Source organism: Camelina sativa, chromosome 13 (genome assembly GCF_000633955.1).
Source record: "Camelina sativa cultivar DH55 chromosome 13, Cs, whole genome shotgun sequence".
NCBI classification, from domain to species: domain Eukaryota; kingdom Viridiplantae; phylum Streptophyta; class Magnoliopsida; order Brassicales; family Brassicaceae; genus Camelina; species Camelina sativa.
Window position 1 is genome coordinate 4,890,085 of NC_025697.1, and position 17,814 is coordinate 4,907,898.

Consider the following 17,814-nt stretch of genomic DNA (forward strand, 5'->3'; position numbering starts at 1 on the left):
ATAATTTGATCCTTGAAAGTTGAAACATAATTTGAAGATAAATTAAGTAAACATTTTGCTACTAGATCACATATAACAACAATTATGCTGGGAGACAAAATATTAGTTTCACATGATTCTGATAAACTAGTACTTTTTTTTATTGTAAATAAGAATGCCTTCACAGCTTGTGACTCTAGGACAGTTATCATTGGTGAATACTGATTACTGAACAAAATTCACAAATAAAGGAAGAAAATAATTGCTAACAAAAACTCTTTTTAAAAAAAAAAAAAAAAAGCTTGGTCTCTTGAATTCTCTCATATTCTTCAAGTCTTGGTTAGCTTTGAAGATACTTTCGTCACCTCTCTACCACAAAATATCGGACTCGGTACGTGTCTTGGCGAAGGAGCAGCACACATCGTGACCGAACCATCAAAAAAGTCTCCTTCTTGAGTCGGGGCTTGAACCGGATCAGGGGTTCATATACAAATTACCAATAAAGAAAAGGAGAAAAATAAAGTAAAAAAACAGAACTTTTGAATTGGAAGATCCAACGAGGGTTTTGGTGGTTCACATTCACATCGTATTCTCAAAACTCGGCCAATCCAAATTATTCACAATGTTCTTTAACTTCTTATGTTCACCGTTTGGTTTTGATAAGAACAATTTGATGTTACACTAGGCCACCAGAAACAAATAAAAGGAAGAAAAAATTGTCTTTCATACCACCTTCATTATAAAAGGCTCACTGGGTATCTATATTACCTCACCCAATTACCCATATTGCGTCATATAATAAAATTGACCACATTTTAATTAAATATTAATAATTATAAAATTGTTTGCGCAACATAAAAATATAATTCGTTGGTATATATATGTAACGGTTTTAGAAATCTGTTTCAAGGCCGGGAAGGGAAGAAAGAAAAAGCAGAGGAGGAATCGCCATGGAAAGGGTTACGAAGATTAACGATCCACAGAAACGAGACGGTGGCCCATCATTTTCTCTACCTGAAGATCTGATCATAGAGATTCTTTTGAACTTGCCGGCTAAATCCATACCAAAGCTCGTCGTCGTCTCGAAGCTCTGGTCTTCTATCATCCGCAGCAAACATTTCATCGATATCTACCTGGAACAATCTTTAACTCGTCCATGTTTTCTCATCTCGTTCCACCGTGACAGCATCCGGTTCTTCGACTCAATTCCTCTGCAGTCTTTGGAGGCAGCATCACCGTCTTCTTCTTACACTAGTACAACATCAAGCTTTCCTCTGAGTCTTAATACGCGGCTATATCCACTAAGTTACAACGTTTCTCCACCGGTACGCGGCTTGATCTGCTTTCAAGATTTGGATAGGGTGGCGGTTTCGAATCCTAGCACAGGCCAGTTCTTGGTTTTACCAAAACTCAACACTAGGAGAAGAGGGATATCAAGATTTCTCGGATACGATCCGGTTAAAGATGAATACAAAGTCTTGTGCATGACGGTATCGCAAGTTTCTGGACCGGTTGTGAGCGAAGAGCATCAAGTTTTCACTTTAGGTGGAGGAGCTCAGAAGAAGGAGAAAGAAGAAGCTACATGGAGGATGATCGAATGTAAGGTTCCGCATTGTCCTGCAACCAAAGGGATATGTTTGACGACGAATGGAGTTATTTACTACGGAGCTTGGTCAACCCGTGACAGAGCTACACGAGGATCCCTAATTGTGTGCTTTGATGTGAGATTGGAAGAGTTTACTCTTGTTAAATTACCCAACGGTGTCGAAATTGATGGTGGTGATACTGATCAATCTGAACTGGTCAACTACCAGGGGAAGATAGCTTTATTGAATAACTCATGGGTTCAAAACATATACTATGGTAGATTTGATATGTGGGTTTTGGAAGATTTTGGCGTCAAACCAGAATGGTCAAAGATCTCTATCGTGGTTCCTTCTTGGAATGATTTCGTTGGAAAAAGATTATTCGATTGCAGAGGTGCCATTCTTAGTTCCGGCAATTTCATATTCTCACCAGTCTATTCGGATAGCCCCTTCTGTATTATCAGTTACGATCGCGAGAAAGATATTGGCAGAAAAGTTGTGATTGAAGGACTTGGAAATAACTTGTGTTCTGTGAGCGTCTTTTTGGATCATGTGGAGTGTCCTATACTTCTCTAAAGCAAAGTCTATTTGTTTGATGACTTTGCTGGTTTTTTGTTCAGATCTCGGATGGTATCTAGTTCGATGGTTCTGGTTTTGATTGAAGTTCAAGTTTTTTTAGGTTTTTGTCTTCTCTAGAACTAAATGTGTTTCTTATTTGGTTATCTTTGGAGAGAACCAGGTTGTGTTTTCATGATGATTACTCCAAAGGGTTTCTATTTGTGAACAAGATTCTCTTTGCTTATACTACTCTCCATGCATAATTTGATCCTTGACACATAATCTGAAGATAGATTAAGTAAACAATTTTCTATTAATTGTTATTGACACATAATATTAGTTAGTTGTTCAGTAGATCTCATATATATGACAACAACAACAACAAATAACAATTATGCTGGAAAAAAAAAACAAATCAACGAGAAGGGGTTTATTTGTTGTAAGCAAAAACTTTTGGGGTTTATATGAAAATTACGAATGAATTAAAGAAGAGTTTATTTGATGAAAGCATAAAACTTCAGGGGTTCATATGCAAATTACCAATGACTAAAAATAAGGGCTTATATCATGTAAGCATAAAACAGGGGTTCATATGCAAATGACCATTCAACTTTTTGATTAGTGTCGAAATATATAATTCTCCAAAATCTTAGAAGGAAGAAACTTTTTTGATTTGCCAATAGAAGAACATACATAGTAAATTCAATGTGAGCAATAGTAAATATTTAATGTCTCTTAAACAAAAAAAAGTGTAGATATAGTTTTGGCATGAAATAAGTTTTCATTGGCGTTATATTCAACAATATGTATTGGTTCAAATATATTAATCTTTTCCATCAAATCTGAAAGAAAAAAAAACTTGGTTATTTCTATACAAAATTGCAAAAACAAATTAACACAATCAATAAAAACATATATATATATATATATATATCATTTGAAGGTTATTATTTATTGTAAACGATTCTATGTTTTCTATATTCTTCTTATAAACAAGTGTGAATTACTGAGTTGTGTTAAATTTTTCCACTATGTTTCTTGATCAATTCGCAAAATAAAAAATAAAAAAAAATAAAAAATCGTTGGTATATATAACGGGTTTTACAATTTGTTTCTAGCCGAGAAAAAAAAAAACAGAGGAATCGCCATGAAAAGAGTTAAGAAGGAGAACGTTCCACAGATACGACTACGACTACGAGGCGATCATGTTGTTGGCTTATCTGTTGATCTCCCTGCAGATCTGATCACAGAGATTCTTTTGAAACTGCCGAGCAAATCCCTAGCCAAGTTCATCGTCCTCTCGAAGCACTGGTCCTCTGAGATCCGCAGCAAGCGTTTCCTCGATCTTTACATGAAACAATCTCTTACTCGTCCGTGTATTCTCTTCACGTTCCACCACGACAGCATCCGTTTCTTCCACTTAGCCTCTCAGTCGTGTCAGGATGATGCTTCTTTTTACACTTGTAAATCAAGCTTTCCTCTGAGTCTTGATCGTCGTGTCTATCAACGAACTTACGACATCACTCCACCAGTACGCGGCTTGATCTGCGTTCAAGATTTGGATAAGGTATTGGTTTCGAATCCTGTCACGGGCCAGTTCTTGGTTTTACCAAAAGTCAGAGCTAGGAGAAGAGGGATATCAAGATATTTCGGATACGATCCGGTTAAAGATGAATACAAAGTCTTGTGCATGACGGTGTTGAAACTTCCTGGAACGGTTGTGAGTGGAGATCATCAAGTTTTTACATTGGGTAGAGAAGCTCAGAAGAAGCCAAACTGGAGAAAGATCAAATGTAACCTTCCGCATTGTCCTGCAACCAACGGTCTATGCAGCGACGGTGTTGTTTATTACGGTGCTTGGTCCAACAGTGATAGAGAAGTATCTCTAATCGTGGGCTTTAACGTGGGATCGGAAGAGTTCACTCTTGTTAAATTACCCGATGGTGTCGAGATTGATAGAAGTGATTCTGGTTTGGTGAACTACAAGAGGAAGGTAGCTTTAGTGAGTCATTCACATCTTGGTACATTTGATATGTGGATTTTGGAAGATGTCGTCAAACCAGAATGGTTAAAGATCTCTGTCGTGGTTCCTTCTTGGCAAAATTTGGTTAGACGACGAGAAAAATTCTCTTGCAGAGGTGTCATTAGTACCGGCGAATTCATATTCCAACCATTCAATTTGGATGGACCGTTATGTGTTATCATTTACGATCGCGAGGAAGATAGTGCCAGAAGAGTTGAGACTGAAGGACTTGGAGTCAACTTGCGTGCTATGAGCCTCTTCTTGTATCATGCGGAGTCCTATATTTCTCTGAAGGAAGACTACTCGTTTGATTGATGATGACTTGGTAGCTGGTTTTTATTTTCGGATCACGGATGGTATCTTAGTTCAATGGTTCTGGTTTTGATTATAGTTAAGTTTTAGTTTTTCTCTAGAACCAAGTAGTTCTTATTTGGTTATCTTTGGTTACAAATTTGTGTCTTTCATGGTGATTACTTCAAAGGGTTTTGATTTGTGAACAACATTCTCTTTGCTTTCTATCAAATTGGTGCATAATTTGATCCTTGACACATAATTTGAAGATAGATTAAGTAAACATTTTGCTACTAGAAAACAATATCAAAGAGAAAGGGTTTATTTGTTGTTAAAAAAAAACGTCTGGGGTTTATATGAAATTACTAATGAGTAAAAGAAGGGTTTACTTGATGAGAGCATAAAAACATCAGGGGTTCATATGCAAATTACCAATAAAGAAAAGGAGAACAAAAAAAAAAAATAGAACCCTGAAAGAGCCAACGAGGGTTTTGGTGTTTCACATTGTATTTTCTCAAAACTCGGCCAATCCAAATCTGTTATCAACGTATAGATCGATTACTCTTTCGGAGAAATGCAATCGATTCGTAGCACTACAAGGTTGTTGCTTCAGAGACACCGTGTCTCCATATCCAACACGCTTCGTTTCACTTCTTCTTCTTCTTCTTCTTCTTCTTCTTCTTCTTCTTCTTCTTCTACATCTTCTTGTGGAAGCTGGTCTGATAACGAATCGAGGAGGCTGGGGTTTGATTCTTTCAGTTCTACCAGAGCTTTTGATTCAGCTTCGACATATCGTATTAGCTCGTTGAAGAATGCTGCTTTTTCCTCTTCGGTAGTACCTGTAAGCCACTCTCGTATTCTGTCGTGTTGGAGTTTGTAGAAATGTAGATAGAGGATGCTTGGTTGTTAATTTGAGATCTTATGTCAAAATTGGTTTGAAAAAATTGCAACTTGTTTAAAAATACTAAAGCTTTGATCTTGCTGAGTAGTGTTGAGTAGTCTCCTAGCCACTTTCGTATTCTATCGTGATAGAAATGGTAGAGTATGTTTGGTTACTAATTGAGATTTAATGTCAAATTGGTTTGAAAAAATTGTAACTTGTGTAAAAATGCTAAAGCTTTGCTCTTGGGTTGGTTTTGCTGAGTAGTGATGAGTAGTCTCCCAGCTACAGGTTCCACTGATTTCGTCTTTTGAAATCAAATTTAGCTGTCTTCATGTGGGGGATTGTGATCGGTATTGCAACCACTAGATAGACAGTGGTTAAAAAGAGATCTTCATTGTCCTAAAGCTTCGTTGCTTGCTTTTCTTCTTAAGCTCTTAGCTGTTTTACTTGTGCCTCTCTCGTGTGGTAGTTAGAGTTATGTAGATATAGAGGAACCCGTTTCGTGTTATTTATTTTCGGCTTTGACACAGCTTTATCTTTTCACTAGTTGTTCTGCTTAACATGTTTTCTGGATGCTTTTTCATGGCCGGGTCACAGTGATATATCTAAATGATTAGGCTTCTAAGTGTCTTGACACTCTCTGTATTTGTATTGTTTGGAAAATGTTTGGCAGAAACAAAACTTGATGTATTCATCGAGGTGCTTTTCCACCGTTGGAGATTCTGTACAGAATACTTCTCAAGTGTCATCTGAGGAGTTAGCTTCTGATGTTCCTCAGAGAATCAAGTTTAAGCGCCTTGATAAAACCGCCAAGCATATAATGCAGGTACAAACTCAGAACTCGACAATTGTCTTTAGAGAAATCATGTCCATGTTTACCTATGTCGCGCAATCTTCTGCAGATTATCGACAAGGAGGCAATTGAGGAAGTGAGAACTCATAGGGAGATACCAAAGATTGAGCCTGGTTACCTTGTGCAGCTAAAAGTGGTAAGTATTGATGTTGGCCTAGATTGTATTTTTTCCTATCTCTTGGGGGTAATGGGATCAAAACATCTTTTATCTTCTAAGTGAGGCTTGCCATATTAATTTTGTTTGAACAGGAAGTGCCTGAGAACAAGAGGCGTGTATCAATTGTAAAAGGCATCGTCATAGCAAAGCGTAATGCTGGTCTTAACTCAACATTTAGGATAAGAAGGCTAGTGGCTGGAGTGGGTGTTGAATCTATGTTCCCCTTGTAAGTACTTTGAATGACCATTTAAGAGCCACTCTTATAAACTCAGCCCACCATGTTTTTGTGTGTTCTCTAACTCTTTACCTTGGTCAATTGAAAATACTGATGTGAGTGAGGGGTGTTTGATGACAGGTATTCCCCAAATCTGAGGGAGATAAAGGTGTTGGAGAAGAAGAAAGTAAGAAGAGCCAAGCTTTATTACCTGAGGGAGAAGACGAATGCTCTCAAAAAGCATTAGCACACACCTTCATAACAAAAGCAGTATTAATCCTGTTCTGAACAAATAAAATGTCTTTGAAGGTTCCCTTTTAGTTACACTCCCCTAAGAAGGAGACACAGTTTGGATATTGTATTTGTGTAATGGCGGATCGTCTTCATAAGTTGTTTGTTGGCTTCTTTATGAGTTATCTCAAATTTTTGTTTGCAGCAATATCAGTTTAGTAAAACAAAAATTTTGAAGACGTTTTAAATAGTTAAACAGTTTAGTGATTGGTATATACTGTTGTAAACTGTTAAACCCTAATTTGGTTTAGTTTATAAATAATCATTTATCAAATAACCTTAAAATAAAATAAAAGGGTTACGAACCCGACCCGACCCGACCCGACTGTCTACGCTTGCCACGCCGGCCCCTTTATCTCTCGATTAGTTTCTCTCTCCAATGGCCAAGCTTCTTCTTCTTCTTCTTCTTCGTGTGGTTTCGCTTCTGACTGTAAGTCTTTTACTCTAATTGCATAAACCCTAATTGTTTCTCCGGTCTATTGCTAGAAACTTAACCTAGATCCTGAGTATTCGATTTGGGAATCGAAATTTGTTATTCATATATTTGCAATGTTGGATCGGGTAGAAACACTCTGATTTTGGGGGGATCTGTACATATAGTTTCTCAGGTTCGTTTTGGGTATCAAATTGTGTGTGTTCATATTTCTAGTGTTGTGAATTGTGAGTAGCTCAAGTAATGTAGGGTTTATAAAAGATTTAAGTTTTTTTTTGGAACAGAATTGTTAATCGTCTTACATTTTTTGCGAAAATTTGTGTTATTGAAGGTGAGTTTAAACCTATCTAGTGATTGTGATTTTTTTGATAGATTGCATCGAAATGCCTAAGAAGATGAGGAAGAGTAGTAGCACTACAATGAAGAAGCCATCACAAGGAGAAGCAAAACCTGTGGCACAACAAGCCAAACGAGTTGTAAAACCTGGTAAATTTGGGAAAGAGATTGAAGACATCTTCGCTGGGAGAATCAAGCTGAAGCCAAAGGTCCAAATACCTGAGACGAACGAGTCCAAAGCAGAGATTGCAAAGAAGAAGAGGAAGAGGGACAGGTTGGAGCGTAAGAACAACCCTGGAAGGGAACCCAGGAGGCAGACAAGGGAGAGGACGGAGCTTGATAACAACCCTGGAAGCGAACCCAGGAGGAGGAGGCAGACAATGGAGAGGACGGAGCTTGATTACTACCCGGAAAGCGAACCCAGGAGTCAGACTACCGAGCTTGATAACAACCCGGGGAGCGAATCCATGAGTCAGACAACAGAGCTTGATAACAACCCGGGAAGCGAAACCAGGAGGAGGCAGACAAGGGAGAGGACGAAGCTTGATGGCAACCCGGAAAGGAAGACAAAGAAGAGTAAGAGAAGCGGACCCAGGAAGATAACTACAGACGGACTCAAAGTGTTCAGGGAAGATGAAATTGGTTTCAACAAGGCCAAATCTGGTGGTACTCGTCTCTGTCCTTTTGACTGTAATTGTTGCTTCTAGATCTTCTTGAACCAGTTTTTTGAAGCTTTTGCTTTATTGGTGCCCAAGTAGATTAAAAACTTGGTCTGGTTGTAATGGATGAATGATCTCAGTTATCAAGATTTGTTGTTACTGTTGAATTCATGTTTGATGAGAAAAAATACATTTTTTTTTTCTTTCTATCCAATTTTGATGTTCCTAGTCTGATGAGATGAGTACAAAGTGTTGTGCATGGCTTTAGTCCGAGTTTTCACTTTAGGAGGAGCTCAGAAGAAGAAAACAGCAACATGGAGAATGATCAAATGTAAGTTTCCACATTGTCCTGTAACTACAGGGCTATATATGATGGAGCTTGGTCCAACAGAAAAGATCTCTATTAATAGGCTTTGATGTGCCGTTGGAAGAGTTTACTCTTGTTGAATTACCCTACTGTGTAGAAATTAATCGTAGTAATTCTGAATTGGTCAACTACAAGAGGAAGGTTGCATCTTCGTCGTGGTGTCTTCTTGGGAAGATTTACTTTGGAGGGTGTAAACAAACAAGAATGGTCAAACATCTTCGTCGTGGTGTCTTCTTGGGAAGATTTACTTGGAGAAAACGTATTCTCTTGCAGAGGTGCCATTAGTTCCGGCGAATTCATATTCTTTATGATCAGTTACTATTGCAAGAAGGACATTGCCAGAAGAGTTGAGACTGAAGGAATTGGATGGAGATCGATTTGCTTGTATGACACAGTCTTCTTGAATTCATATTCTTTCTGGTTTTTGTTTAGTTTAATGTATGATCTCAACTAAGACCAATACTTTTTAGAATTGAAACATCTCGTCACCCATTTGTCTAGTCTCTTTGAAGAAGACAGGAGATTCTTCGGCCAAGACAGGAAATTCGTCTCAAAATCAAGAATCTCTGTCTCAGATTCAAGAAGTGTCGATAGAGAATTAAGAAGCTGAAGAGATGAGCAAAACCGAAGTTGTGTGGGTTTAATAAAAGGAAAACAAATCACATGTCTTACTGGATACAGTCTTCCTCTTCTTCAAGTGTTCAATGGTCAAGTCCACCTGCACAAAGAAACGAAACCAGAGTCAAGACAGAGCAACAGAAAGGCAAAGCAAGGCTAGCGTGTACGAAGCCAATCATCCTTAGCAATAAGTTTGAATGTCTTGACTCATATGAGACCTGATAAGATTGATGAGTTGTCAGAGGTGAAAACCCTAATGCCTATAAAAGGCAAATGATGTAATCATAACAAAAAGAGGAAAATAAGAAGTGAAATGTTCTTCACCTAAAGAGCCACTGAGCTCATTCTTACACCTCTTTGATGATGACCAAAGAATTATCTTTCATATTGCGTGTTGACATTGCTCCTGTGGTAGTGGAAGTTCATAATTAAGGGGTGGCTGTCTGTGCAAAAAAAAAGTTAAGGAACTGCTCTCGGGGTATGATTACTTGCTTTTGTTGACAAGTCTGTGTCGTCTCTTCTTAGGTAGGATTCGTTTTTTCATGGTATTGCTAACAGAAAACTCTGTTTCTTCTTTTTTTGCAACTCTTTCCGATTATCATATTTGGTAGAGGAAGTAGGTAAATAAAGTTTTTGTGGTCAAAGTGAAAGATAAAATACGGATCGGAGTATTTACAACAGTAGACTCGGCGAGATTTTTCAGAACATTTGGTGCATTGTTAAGAAGCACCGAGGATCGCGTTTATACAAAACTAAACTGAAACCGAGTTAAAGATGTAAATACGTAACAATATCAAATAGTTAATGACGCAACATACAGAGATTAAGAACAATTATAGCTAGCTAGTGATCGACATACTAATAAAAAGAAATAGAGATAAATTCAGCGTACACACTAATGAACAGATACTAAATTAGAATCCAAGGGTTTCGGATGAATCGTCTTTAACCTCAAGAGCTTACTCAAAAGTTTCTTAAACTGTGGAGGCTTATTAGATGGGAAAATCTTCAATTTCAGGGGCTTGTTTATAATATCCATTGTTATCTTTGAAGCTCTTCTGATTCTCAACTTCAACTTCACCGGCAACGAAATTTTCTCTTTAGCGACGGCTACAACAATCTTCTCCGCCTTCTCTTCAGGACACAAAAACCGATGCAACATCAACGCAGATGCGTTTCCTCTCTTCTTAGGTTCCCTTGCGAAACATGTTTCAATAAACTCCCTTGCATCACAAGGCACATACTCAGGGATCTCTGGAGCTTCACCATCATAAAGAAAGTCCATGAGATCGAAAATTCCTACACCTGCCCATGGCTTTCTACCTGTGTACATCTCCAACACTAAGCACCCTAACGACCACAAATCTAGGGTTTTCTTGGCGGCCCCGTCGTGGAGAGACTCTGGTGGCATGTAAATAGGCGTTCCAACAAACGGGTAATCAGTTTCCCAGTGACTTGGAACTTCTCTGACTTCTCTTGTGTTTCCAAAATCAGAAATCTTCAACACGTACGAAGAATCTTTGCACGAGAAGATAAGGAGGTTATCGGACTTGAGATCACAATGAACATAACCATGACTATGAATCGAGACCAATCCTTCGAGAATCATACGAGTGAAGTCTCTGATCATTGGATCTGGTAACCTTCTGTCGGTATAATTATCCATGAAAGATCTTAAACTCCCTTCGGTTGCGTATTCGAGAAGCAATTTGTAGACTTTGTGTCCGTTAACGTTTAAACCTTCTTCCAAATCGTCTCCATAGCATATAACGATGTTCGGATATCCTTTGAGTTCGGAAAGAATCTGAAACTCTCTGTTGAGAGAGTCGTAATTTCTGGCCTCAGATGTTTTGACGGTGGCATGATACGAGGAACCGTCGCTTTTAGTGTATTTGAAGAGATCAACAGAACCAAAATCGCCTTTACCTAAGAATCTCACGAACTCTTCAGTTGATTGCATATTTGCAGCAAGATTTTGTTCTAGAGTTGCTTCAAACTCGAACTGTGTGTGTTACAAAGCTTAGAGAAATTCACAGCGAGAGAAACTGAAAAAAAAAAATTGCAGGCTGCAGCAATAGAGTAAAATAGGGAATTGTAGTGAAAGAGAAGTAAAGTGAAACATATATATAGAGTTTATAGCTAGGGTATCTAAGTCGGTGACTTGGTTTTCCTTTTATTAACGTTGGGAGCGTCATGCTAATGGAAATTTATCTAATTCGTACCGGTGGTTTGGTTTTCGAAATTGTAACGAGAGAATGGGAACCAAAAAACAAGGAATAGCAGCGATCGAGAGAGGAAAAATAATGGAAATTTCAGTTTTAAACAGTTTCAGAAAAGAAAAAAAAAATAATGGAAACTTTTAGTTTTAGAGTTGGGTTCAACTAATGCAAATTATGCAATGGTTCTGGCTTGATCAAAGTAAATTCTAGTTTTGAACTAGCAAAGTTCAATTTCTTTTATTTGGTTACATTTGGAGTGAACCAGAAAATTCTTCTACACGTTTAATCTTTTATGATGAACTGGGTGATGTTATAAAGGTTCTTTCTTTGTTGACAAGGTTTTCTTTCTTACAGTCTCCATCAAAAAAGGTGTTCGATTTGTCATACTAGGGTCCATTTGATCTTTGCGGTTTCTATAATCACACCAGAAGGAGAAAGAGAGAGAATACACGCACATACTCGTATACATAAATACATGTGTAAATAAATATTTAGCAGTAGTCAGCATCTAGCTGAAAACTGGTTGATAATCAATATAACAAAAGAACTCAGACAAACACAAACATCTTAACTTCATTAAGTTTCCACAACAAACTTAGAAACACACTCCTTTACATGGCATCTACACCACAAAGAAACATGTAATGCAGAAACGTCCACGATTTATTATTAGCCCCCAAACTTTGGTAAAAATGTCTGAAAAAAGCCCCTTTCACAATTGGAGGGATTTTAAAGCTCATTTAGTCCACCAATGCAAGAAATCCTTGCGTCTGTTGATTTTCTTCTGAAGCTGGAGGAGTCCATAGAGCAAAGCCTCAGCGGTTGGTGGGCACCCAGGGACATAAATGTCGACCGGCACAATTCTGTCACACCCTCGAACCACAGAGTAGGAGTAGTGATAGTATCCACCTCCATTGGCGCAACTTCCCATTGATATCACCCACCTTGGATCAGGCATCTGGTCATAAACCCTGTGATTGTATCCAAGATATTAGAAGTTGGAATTTCACACAAACCAAACAACAACAGAACATTGAGTTGAACAGCATACACAACTTCTCTTAATTCTACCAGAGCAAGACTGATTTCTGAACATACCTCTAAATACTAGTTTCTCAACGATACTTATATCCGCACAAGAACTAAGCTAGACCAATTTATAAAGCTGCCAATCATCTCTCAAATGCATCTAAATTTTGCTCATCTTAATGGTTATTGTATTGAGAACCGTGATTACTTGCAGCTAATAGATTGGCTTGGGATATTTTATATCTATTGTGTCTGGGCCTAGAGACGACATAGTACTACTAGCTCAGCTACCTACCAGAAAACATAGACATACAATTCTAAAGAAGGGTTCATCCTTCAAACACGAAAAATAGGAGTCTGTTAAGTGCGTTCAATAGCCACTTCCATACAACGACATAGACATCAGGGCTCAAAGACAACGAAGAAAAGTAATCATGCACGATCCCAATCAGCCAGGACAAGGATCACCAATCTTTTAGAAACAAGAAAAGATCGTAACAATGATATCTCCAATCTCTAATCAGGACCAGCTTTGATAAAGCCAAGCATGATGATTGCTGAAAGGGGCACTTACCCATGTTCATCTACTAAGCTAGATAATCTCAAATCTCTATCTACTCACAAAAGACAAGCACAAAGATTGATTATATAAGTCTTCCACAAACCTAATCTGCATCCCTAATTGCTAGAACACTTCATGAATTCAAACCTAAAACTTCACAAATTAATGAATAAATCTGCGCTAGACAAAGAATATGAAACTGTATGACTTCCAGGTCATCAGACCTTATACTTCATACAGCAATTCTCGATTTGTCACAGACCTCGCAATCTAATTAGAAAACATGAACCCTAAAATCGCAGGGGAAGAAAAAATCCCAAATTGAAATCCCCAATTATATTCTCAGAAAACCTAATTTAAGAACATATCAAGCAGAACAACACAAATCCGAGATCCAAAGATATAAATCAGCCGTTTTATTCCATGAATAAGGGAGAGAGAGAGAGAGAGAGAGGCGAACTTGCGAAGAGCCGGAGCCATCTTGTTGGTAAGAGTCCCAGCAACAATCATACAATCAGACTGGCGAGGACTAGGCCTGAAGATGATACCGAATCGATCGAGATCGTAACGAGCAGCACCGGTATGCATCATTTCAACGGCGCAGCAAGCGAGACCAAAGGTCATAGGCCAGAGCGATCCCGTACGAGCAAAGTTCATGAGATCATCGACCTTGGAGATCACAAATTCGGCCGCCTTGGAGAGACCAGGAGGAGGAGCGGTGGTGGAAGGAGGACCAGGTTTCGTGTAGGAAGTCGGTGTTGCGGAGGGGGATAGAGATGGAAGGGATGTGTGGAGGTGAGAAACCGAAGCGGCGGCGGCTGCGCGTTGAGATTGGAGGAGGAGAGGGAGGCGCGTGGCGGTGTTGCGTGTAATCATCGCCATCGAGAGAGATTTGTCTCTTTTTTTTTGCTCTTTCGTCGTGGAGTTTGATATAACCACGCGACTCTATCTATCAAATAACCAATTTACTAAATACAGGTGACGAGAACTTTATATAATAAATAGTTCGGAGACTTTTTTTCACTTTTTTTTTTCTTTCACTTTCTACATTTTTATGTTATTGACAGTAATAAAGCGATTTTACTGTAAATTTTAAGTTTTACAAAAATTTATTTTAAAATTTACCACAAGAATATCATATTGTAAATTGAAATTTAAAATGCTAATGCCAAAATTAAATTTGAAATTCTAATGTAAACAATTAATATTTAGGATTCCCTCTCTTTATTCGGCCCCCCCTTTTCTTTGAATTTTCACGTCAGATACACACACATAGGGTTTCATCTCTCTCTCTCTCTCTCTCTCTCTCTCTCTCAATTTCCCCAAAATTTTCAAAATCCCTTCTCCGTCACCGGGAAATTTCAAAAATGCAACCTCCGATTTGTAAACCCAAGCTTCAGAGTCACCTCGAATTTCTGAAACCGCTTCTCGATGACTCGATTAAGCAGCTCTTGTTGCAGTACCGAAGCGGACGAACCAATTTCTCCGATTTCGACTCCATCTTCACTCGTATCCTTCACGATCTTCCCGAACCATCACCACCTCTCGAACTAGTCTGGTTCTACTCCTCCGTTAGATTCTACGCTTCCAGATTAGCTTTCCGGGACGACTCCGTTAGGTTAACTTCGAGCTTCTTCCAGCTGCTAGTCTCTTTCTCCGATTCGTTTCCCGGCGTCAAGAAGGTAGCTCTGTTATCTCCTGTTGTTTACCAGCTGAGTCGTTTGGTTGTTACTAGGAGGAGAGACGCTTTGAGTTTGTTAGAAGGGATTGTGAGCTATATTAGCATGCACTGTGTTGATGAACCAGGAGGTGAGGATGGTGATGTGTTGATGGTCTCTGGTTTTAGTTTTGCTGATTTGAGTAGAGTTTGGGTTGTGGATGAAGTTGAAGAGAATTGTAGAGTTGATGATTGTTTGGAGGTCTTCATGCCGTTTGTTAGTGAAAAATTGCGTAAAGAGATTGATTCTGAGTCCTGTCGCGTTGGTTACTTAGCTGGAATCGTAGCTTCACAGGTCTTCTTGCTCAGTTTATGCTCAAGATTTAATTCGGAATTAAGCAGATCCAAACTAGAATTGGATCTGCGGGAATCTGTGCTTCAGATGATTTCTGGATTCCAGAGTTGCTATTTTTTTGGTGAGTGTAACGCCTTTTTCTTTAGCTATTTCTCATTCTATGGAGATTTCTGGTAGTTTCCAATTCAAATAACATTAGATTTACAGGGCCAGCAGACTATTTAGTGTCTCCAGATATCTCAATTGGTTTAATTTTTAGTTTTGTTCTTGTTACAGATGTCATTCTCAAGATGCTGTTGCTGGAGCCATATCTGCATTTAACATCACTTCTGGTTTGTTCTTTGACAAAACTGTATCAACTACTTTAGCCTTCTCTCACTTGGGTGACTTGAAAGTTTGAAATTAGTGGTCTGTGCTTTCGTAATGTGTGTACAGCCGGATGTGCAAGAAATTCCATAGGTGCTTCTAGAATCACATTGTATGTAACATGGGAATTGGATTATTATTTCATGAGAAAGCTTTTAATCTTTCAGGGTCCGGAAGATGAAGCTCTTTTAACGGAAATCATAACAGATGCTGTGATTAAATCAGCAGAAAAGCTATTCCTCAATCCTGGAAGTGGAACTTCACAAAAAAGTTTACACTTGAAGAACATTGCTATTAATTGGTTGTTTCTTTTTGACAAGGCTTTGGCTTCTCTAAGGTATATGCTTATAAGGTCTACAGAATTAATTGCTTCAGTTACTTTATTGTTTTGCTTGATACTTTAAAGGATTATGCAGGAGAAATAAAGATCAAGAAAAAACCATCAGCTACATGAGCACCTTCTCCAATTCACATATTCCTCACCACTTGATCAATTGGGTAATCAGTCAAGGTGAAGTGATTAGAGATGCAGACGCATTGAGAAACTTGACTCCCGCATCCTTCCTCGGTAAAATTGCTTCTTTTGTTACTAATAAATAATGTGTTTGTTTTCATGAGTGATTTGTTCCACAGAACTTCCCATCTGTTCACCGGAGCTGTTATGAGTCACTCGGCTTAGTTGACTAATCCATTGTACTAAACCTGATCACCAGGATGGCTTGTGTCCCTTGAAGAGCAAGGACTAAGGGTGTTTGACTGTGACCATTCCAAAAAGTACGCCAAAACTGTGATTCACAAGTCAAGACCAGATCTCAGTCTCGGAGCCACATTGCAGAAACAACAAGAAGAGTTTGATCAAGATGCAGACATGGCTGATGGACACATTGTGTCATCTATCTCAATTCTCAGCAGCAACACAAGAAAGCGTAAAGAAGAGAGGCATAATGAGGGAGAAACGAAAGTGAAGCTCTTCAAACATAGACACAGCAACATTCAAGAGAAGTCCAAGTGTCAACCTTTTGTCTTCTCGGATAGTTTGGTGAACGGGACTGAGGTTGAAGTATCAGACATGGAGCTATGAATCTGGACCATTTATAGTTAATGAAATCGGCTTAATATTATTATATGGTAGAGATGTAAGAATGCTGCTGAAGTAATTGTTGTCTAGAGATTATAACAAGTTCACTTTTGTAACTATTTAGAACCTTCTTATCGTAATGTAAACTCGTGAATCGGGATGAATCCTCCTAAGATGAGCAGCGCCTTTAAATCGTCCTCCATCTCCAGCATCAAAGAGTTAATAGGGATTTATATGACTAAAAGATATTTGACTGATGGGGTTGGGCGTTCTGTAGCAAATGAGAGGTTCTTTAAGACACAAAGAGAAATCAGTGCGAATCAAAGAGTGGAAGATTTCCCGTAAGCAAGCTCAATCAATGGACTTCTGTTAAAACTGGAAATGAACGATGGTTTCTTGTAATTCACTAATTTGGAAGCTAAAAAAGACAAAAAGCTTCTGTTCATGGGTTTTGTCTTTCATCATTGCTCAGTCAGTGTTAAAGTTAATGGGCCTTTCGTGTAACTCTGTTGGGAGCTTATGTTATGGCTATTACCCCAACAATACTCTAGTATATATAAATTTCCAAAGATGATCTACTACTAATTTGGTTGTGATTTGTGAGATAAAAAAAAAAATCTAAATGGTGATTGGTGAATACGAGTTATGTATATTGCCGCTGATTATTTGTTTCTGGTTTTAGTATTTGGGTGTGCGTTTTGATGTTTCTAATCATTATACACATGAAAAAGACTTTTCTTCACTACTGAATTTGAAATGATTTGAGGCTTGGTAAATTTAATAGGGCATTTCCCAAATCATAAGTACTTGAATAATAGAAGATTTTCAATTATTTAGGATTCGTTTTTGGGGGAACATATTATCAATTTATCATACTCAATAAAGGATAGAGTATGATCTGCCGAAATCCACAAGAAAATCCTCAAAAGTTATTCGTATGAACTACCATAATTTACAAAACAATTATAGTAACTCCTTGTTCACGTCTTAAAGAAGAAAAAGAGTTTACTAACCCAGGAATGTTCCAAAATTTGATAATGGTTTGGATTCAATTCGAACTAGAGTACGAAAGTTTCAAACTTCATTTTCTTTAGACTTGAAGTAATGGAAGTATCTACAAATTGACACGTAGTTAATATATGTGCAACAACTTCCATATAAGCCAATAGCCATGATGTAATGAGTTGGATTAAAAGCAAAGAAATGTCGCTATAGATAATGTAAGAAACAAAACTAATGTAACTTTTAAATATGTACACCTTTTTTATGCTATCTGTATATTTACAAAAGTAACGTATGT

The 17,814-nt window shown here is 38.1% G+C and overlaps 7 protein-coding genes across 8 annotated transcripts; 5 read left to right on the forward strand and 2 right to left on the reverse strand.

Moving 5' to 3' along the window:
• On the forward strand, window positions 930–2,141 carry LOC104737951 (F-box/kelch-repeat protein At3g04660-like). Its single transcript, XM_010458195.1, has one exon. It carries the CDS (start codon window positions 930–932, stop codon window positions 2,139–2,141), a length of 1,212 nt encoding a protein of 403 aa, XP_010456497.1.
• Window positions 3,271–4,461, forward strand: LOC104737953 (F-box/kelch-repeat protein At3g04660-like). Its single transcript, XM_010458196.1, has one exon. The coding sequence runs from the start codon at window positions 3,271–3,273 to the stop codon at window positions 4,459–4,461; it is 1,191 nt and encodes a 396-aa protein (XP_010456498.1).
• On the forward strand, window positions 4,922–6,960 carry LOC104735187 (50S ribosomal protein L19-2, chloroplastic). 2 transcript variants are annotated; one of them, XM_010454923.2, is made up of 5 exons: window positions 4,922–5,278; window positions 5,994–6,146; window positions 6,223–6,309; window positions 6,423–6,556; window positions 6,686–6,960. In XM_010454923.2, the coding sequence occupies exons 1-5, from the start codon at window positions 5,012–5,014 to the stop codon at window positions 6,789–6,791; spliced, it is 747 nt and encodes a 248-aa protein (XP_010453225.1). In that variant the 5' UTR covers window positions 4,922–5,011; the 3' UTR covers window positions 6,792–6,960. The 2 variants fall into 2 exon arrangements, with proteins under 2 accessions (XP_010453225.1, XP_010453226.1); XM_010454924.2 differs by having other exon boundaries at window positions 4,922–5,269.
• Window positions 7,143–8,465, forward strand: LOC104735188. Its single transcript, XM_010454925.1, has 2 exons — window positions 7,143–7,265; window positions 7,641–8,465. The coding sequence occupies exon 2, from the start codon at window positions 7,652–7,654 to the stop codon at window positions 8,309–8,311; it is 660 nt and encodes a 219-aa protein (XP_010453227.1). The 5' UTR covers window positions 7,143–7,265; window positions 7,641–7,651; the 3' UTR covers window positions 8,312–8,465.
• LOC104737954 (serine/threonine-protein kinase BCK1/SLK1/SSP31-like) lies at window positions 10,144–11,208 on the reverse strand. The gene has a single exon (XM_010458197.1). The coding sequence runs from the start codon at window positions 11,206–11,208 to the stop codon at window positions 10,144–10,146; it is 1,065 nt and encodes a 354-aa protein (XP_010456499.1).
• LOC104735189 (NADH dehydrogenase [ubiquinone] iron-sulfur protein 7, mitochondrial-like) lies at window positions 11,932–14,019 on the reverse strand. Its single transcript, XM_010454926.2, has 2 exons — window positions 13,519–14,019; window positions 11,932–12,438 (listed from the first exon to the last, which is right to left on the reverse strand). The coding sequence occupies exons 1-2, from the start codon at window positions 13,938–13,940 to the stop codon at window positions 12,204–12,206; spliced, it is 657 nt and encodes a 218-aa protein (XP_010453228.1). The 5' UTR covers window positions 13,941–14,019; the 3' UTR covers window positions 11,932–12,203.
• Window positions 14,304–16,678, forward strand: LOC104735190. Its single transcript, XM_010454927.2, has 5 exons — window positions 14,304–15,191; window positions 15,347–15,402; window positions 15,604–15,773; window positions 15,853–16,004; window positions 16,150–16,678. Exons 1-5 carry the CDS (start codon window positions 14,426–14,428, stop codon window positions 16,515–16,517), a joined length of 1,512 nt encoding a protein of 503 aa, XP_010453229.1. The 5' UTR covers window positions 14,304–14,425; the 3' UTR covers window positions 16,518–16,678.

What these genes read in the sequence shown, in the direction of transcription:
- LOC104737951 (XM_010458195.1), top strand. Translation starts at nt 930, where the DNA reads ATGGAAAGGGTTACGAAGATTAACGATCCACAGAAACGAGACGGTGGC.
- LOC104737953 (XM_010458196.1), top strand. Translation starts at nt 3,271, where the DNA reads ATGAAAAGAGTTAAGAAGGAGAACGTTCCACAGATACGACTACGACTA.
- LOC104735187 (XM_010454923.2), top strand. Translation starts at nt 5,012, where the DNA reads ATGCAATCGATTCGTAGCACTACAAGGTTGTTGCTTCAGAGACACCGT. An exon ending in TTTCCTCTTCGGTAGTACCT is followed by an intron (nt 5,279 to 5,993) that starts GTAAGCCACTCT and finishes AATGTTTGGCAG; the next exon opens with AAACAAAACTTGATGTATTC. An exon ending in CCGCCAAGCATATAATGCAG is followed by an intron (nt 6,147 to 6,222) that starts GTACAAACTCAG and finishes AATCTTCTGCAG; the next exon opens with ATTATCGACAAGGAGGCAAT.
- LOC104735188 (XM_010454925.1), top strand. Translation starts at nt 7,652, where the DNA reads ATGCCTAAGAAGATGAGGAAGAGTAGTAGCACTACAATGAAGAAGCCA.
- LOC104737954 (XM_010458197.1), bottom strand. Translation starts at nt 11,208, where the DNA reads ATGCAATCAACTGAAGAGTTCGTGAGATTCTTAGGTAAAGGCGATTTT.
- LOC104735189 (XM_010454926.2), bottom strand. Translation starts at nt 13,940, where the DNA reads ATGGCGATGATTACACGCAACACCGCCACGCGCCTCCCTCTCCTCCTC. An exon ending in ATGGCTCCGGCTCTTCGCAA is followed by an intron (nt 12,439 to 13,518) that starts GTTCGCCTCTCT and finishes ATACAATCACAG; the next exon opens with GGTTTATGACCAGATGCCTG.
- LOC104735190 (XM_010454927.2), top strand. Translation starts at nt 14,426, where the DNA reads ATGCAACCTCCGATTTGTAAACCCAAGCTTCAGAGTCACCTCGAATTT. An exon ending in TGCATTTAACATCACTTCTG is followed by an intron (nt 15,403 to 15,603) that starts GTTTGTTCTTTG and finishes TTAATCTTTCAG; the next exon opens with GGTCCGGAAGATGAAGCTCT. An exon ending in AAGGCTTTGGCTTCTCTAAG is followed by an intron (nt 15,774 to 15,852) that starts GTATATGCTTAT and finishes AGGATTATGCAG; the next exon opens with GAGAAATAAAGATCAAGAAA.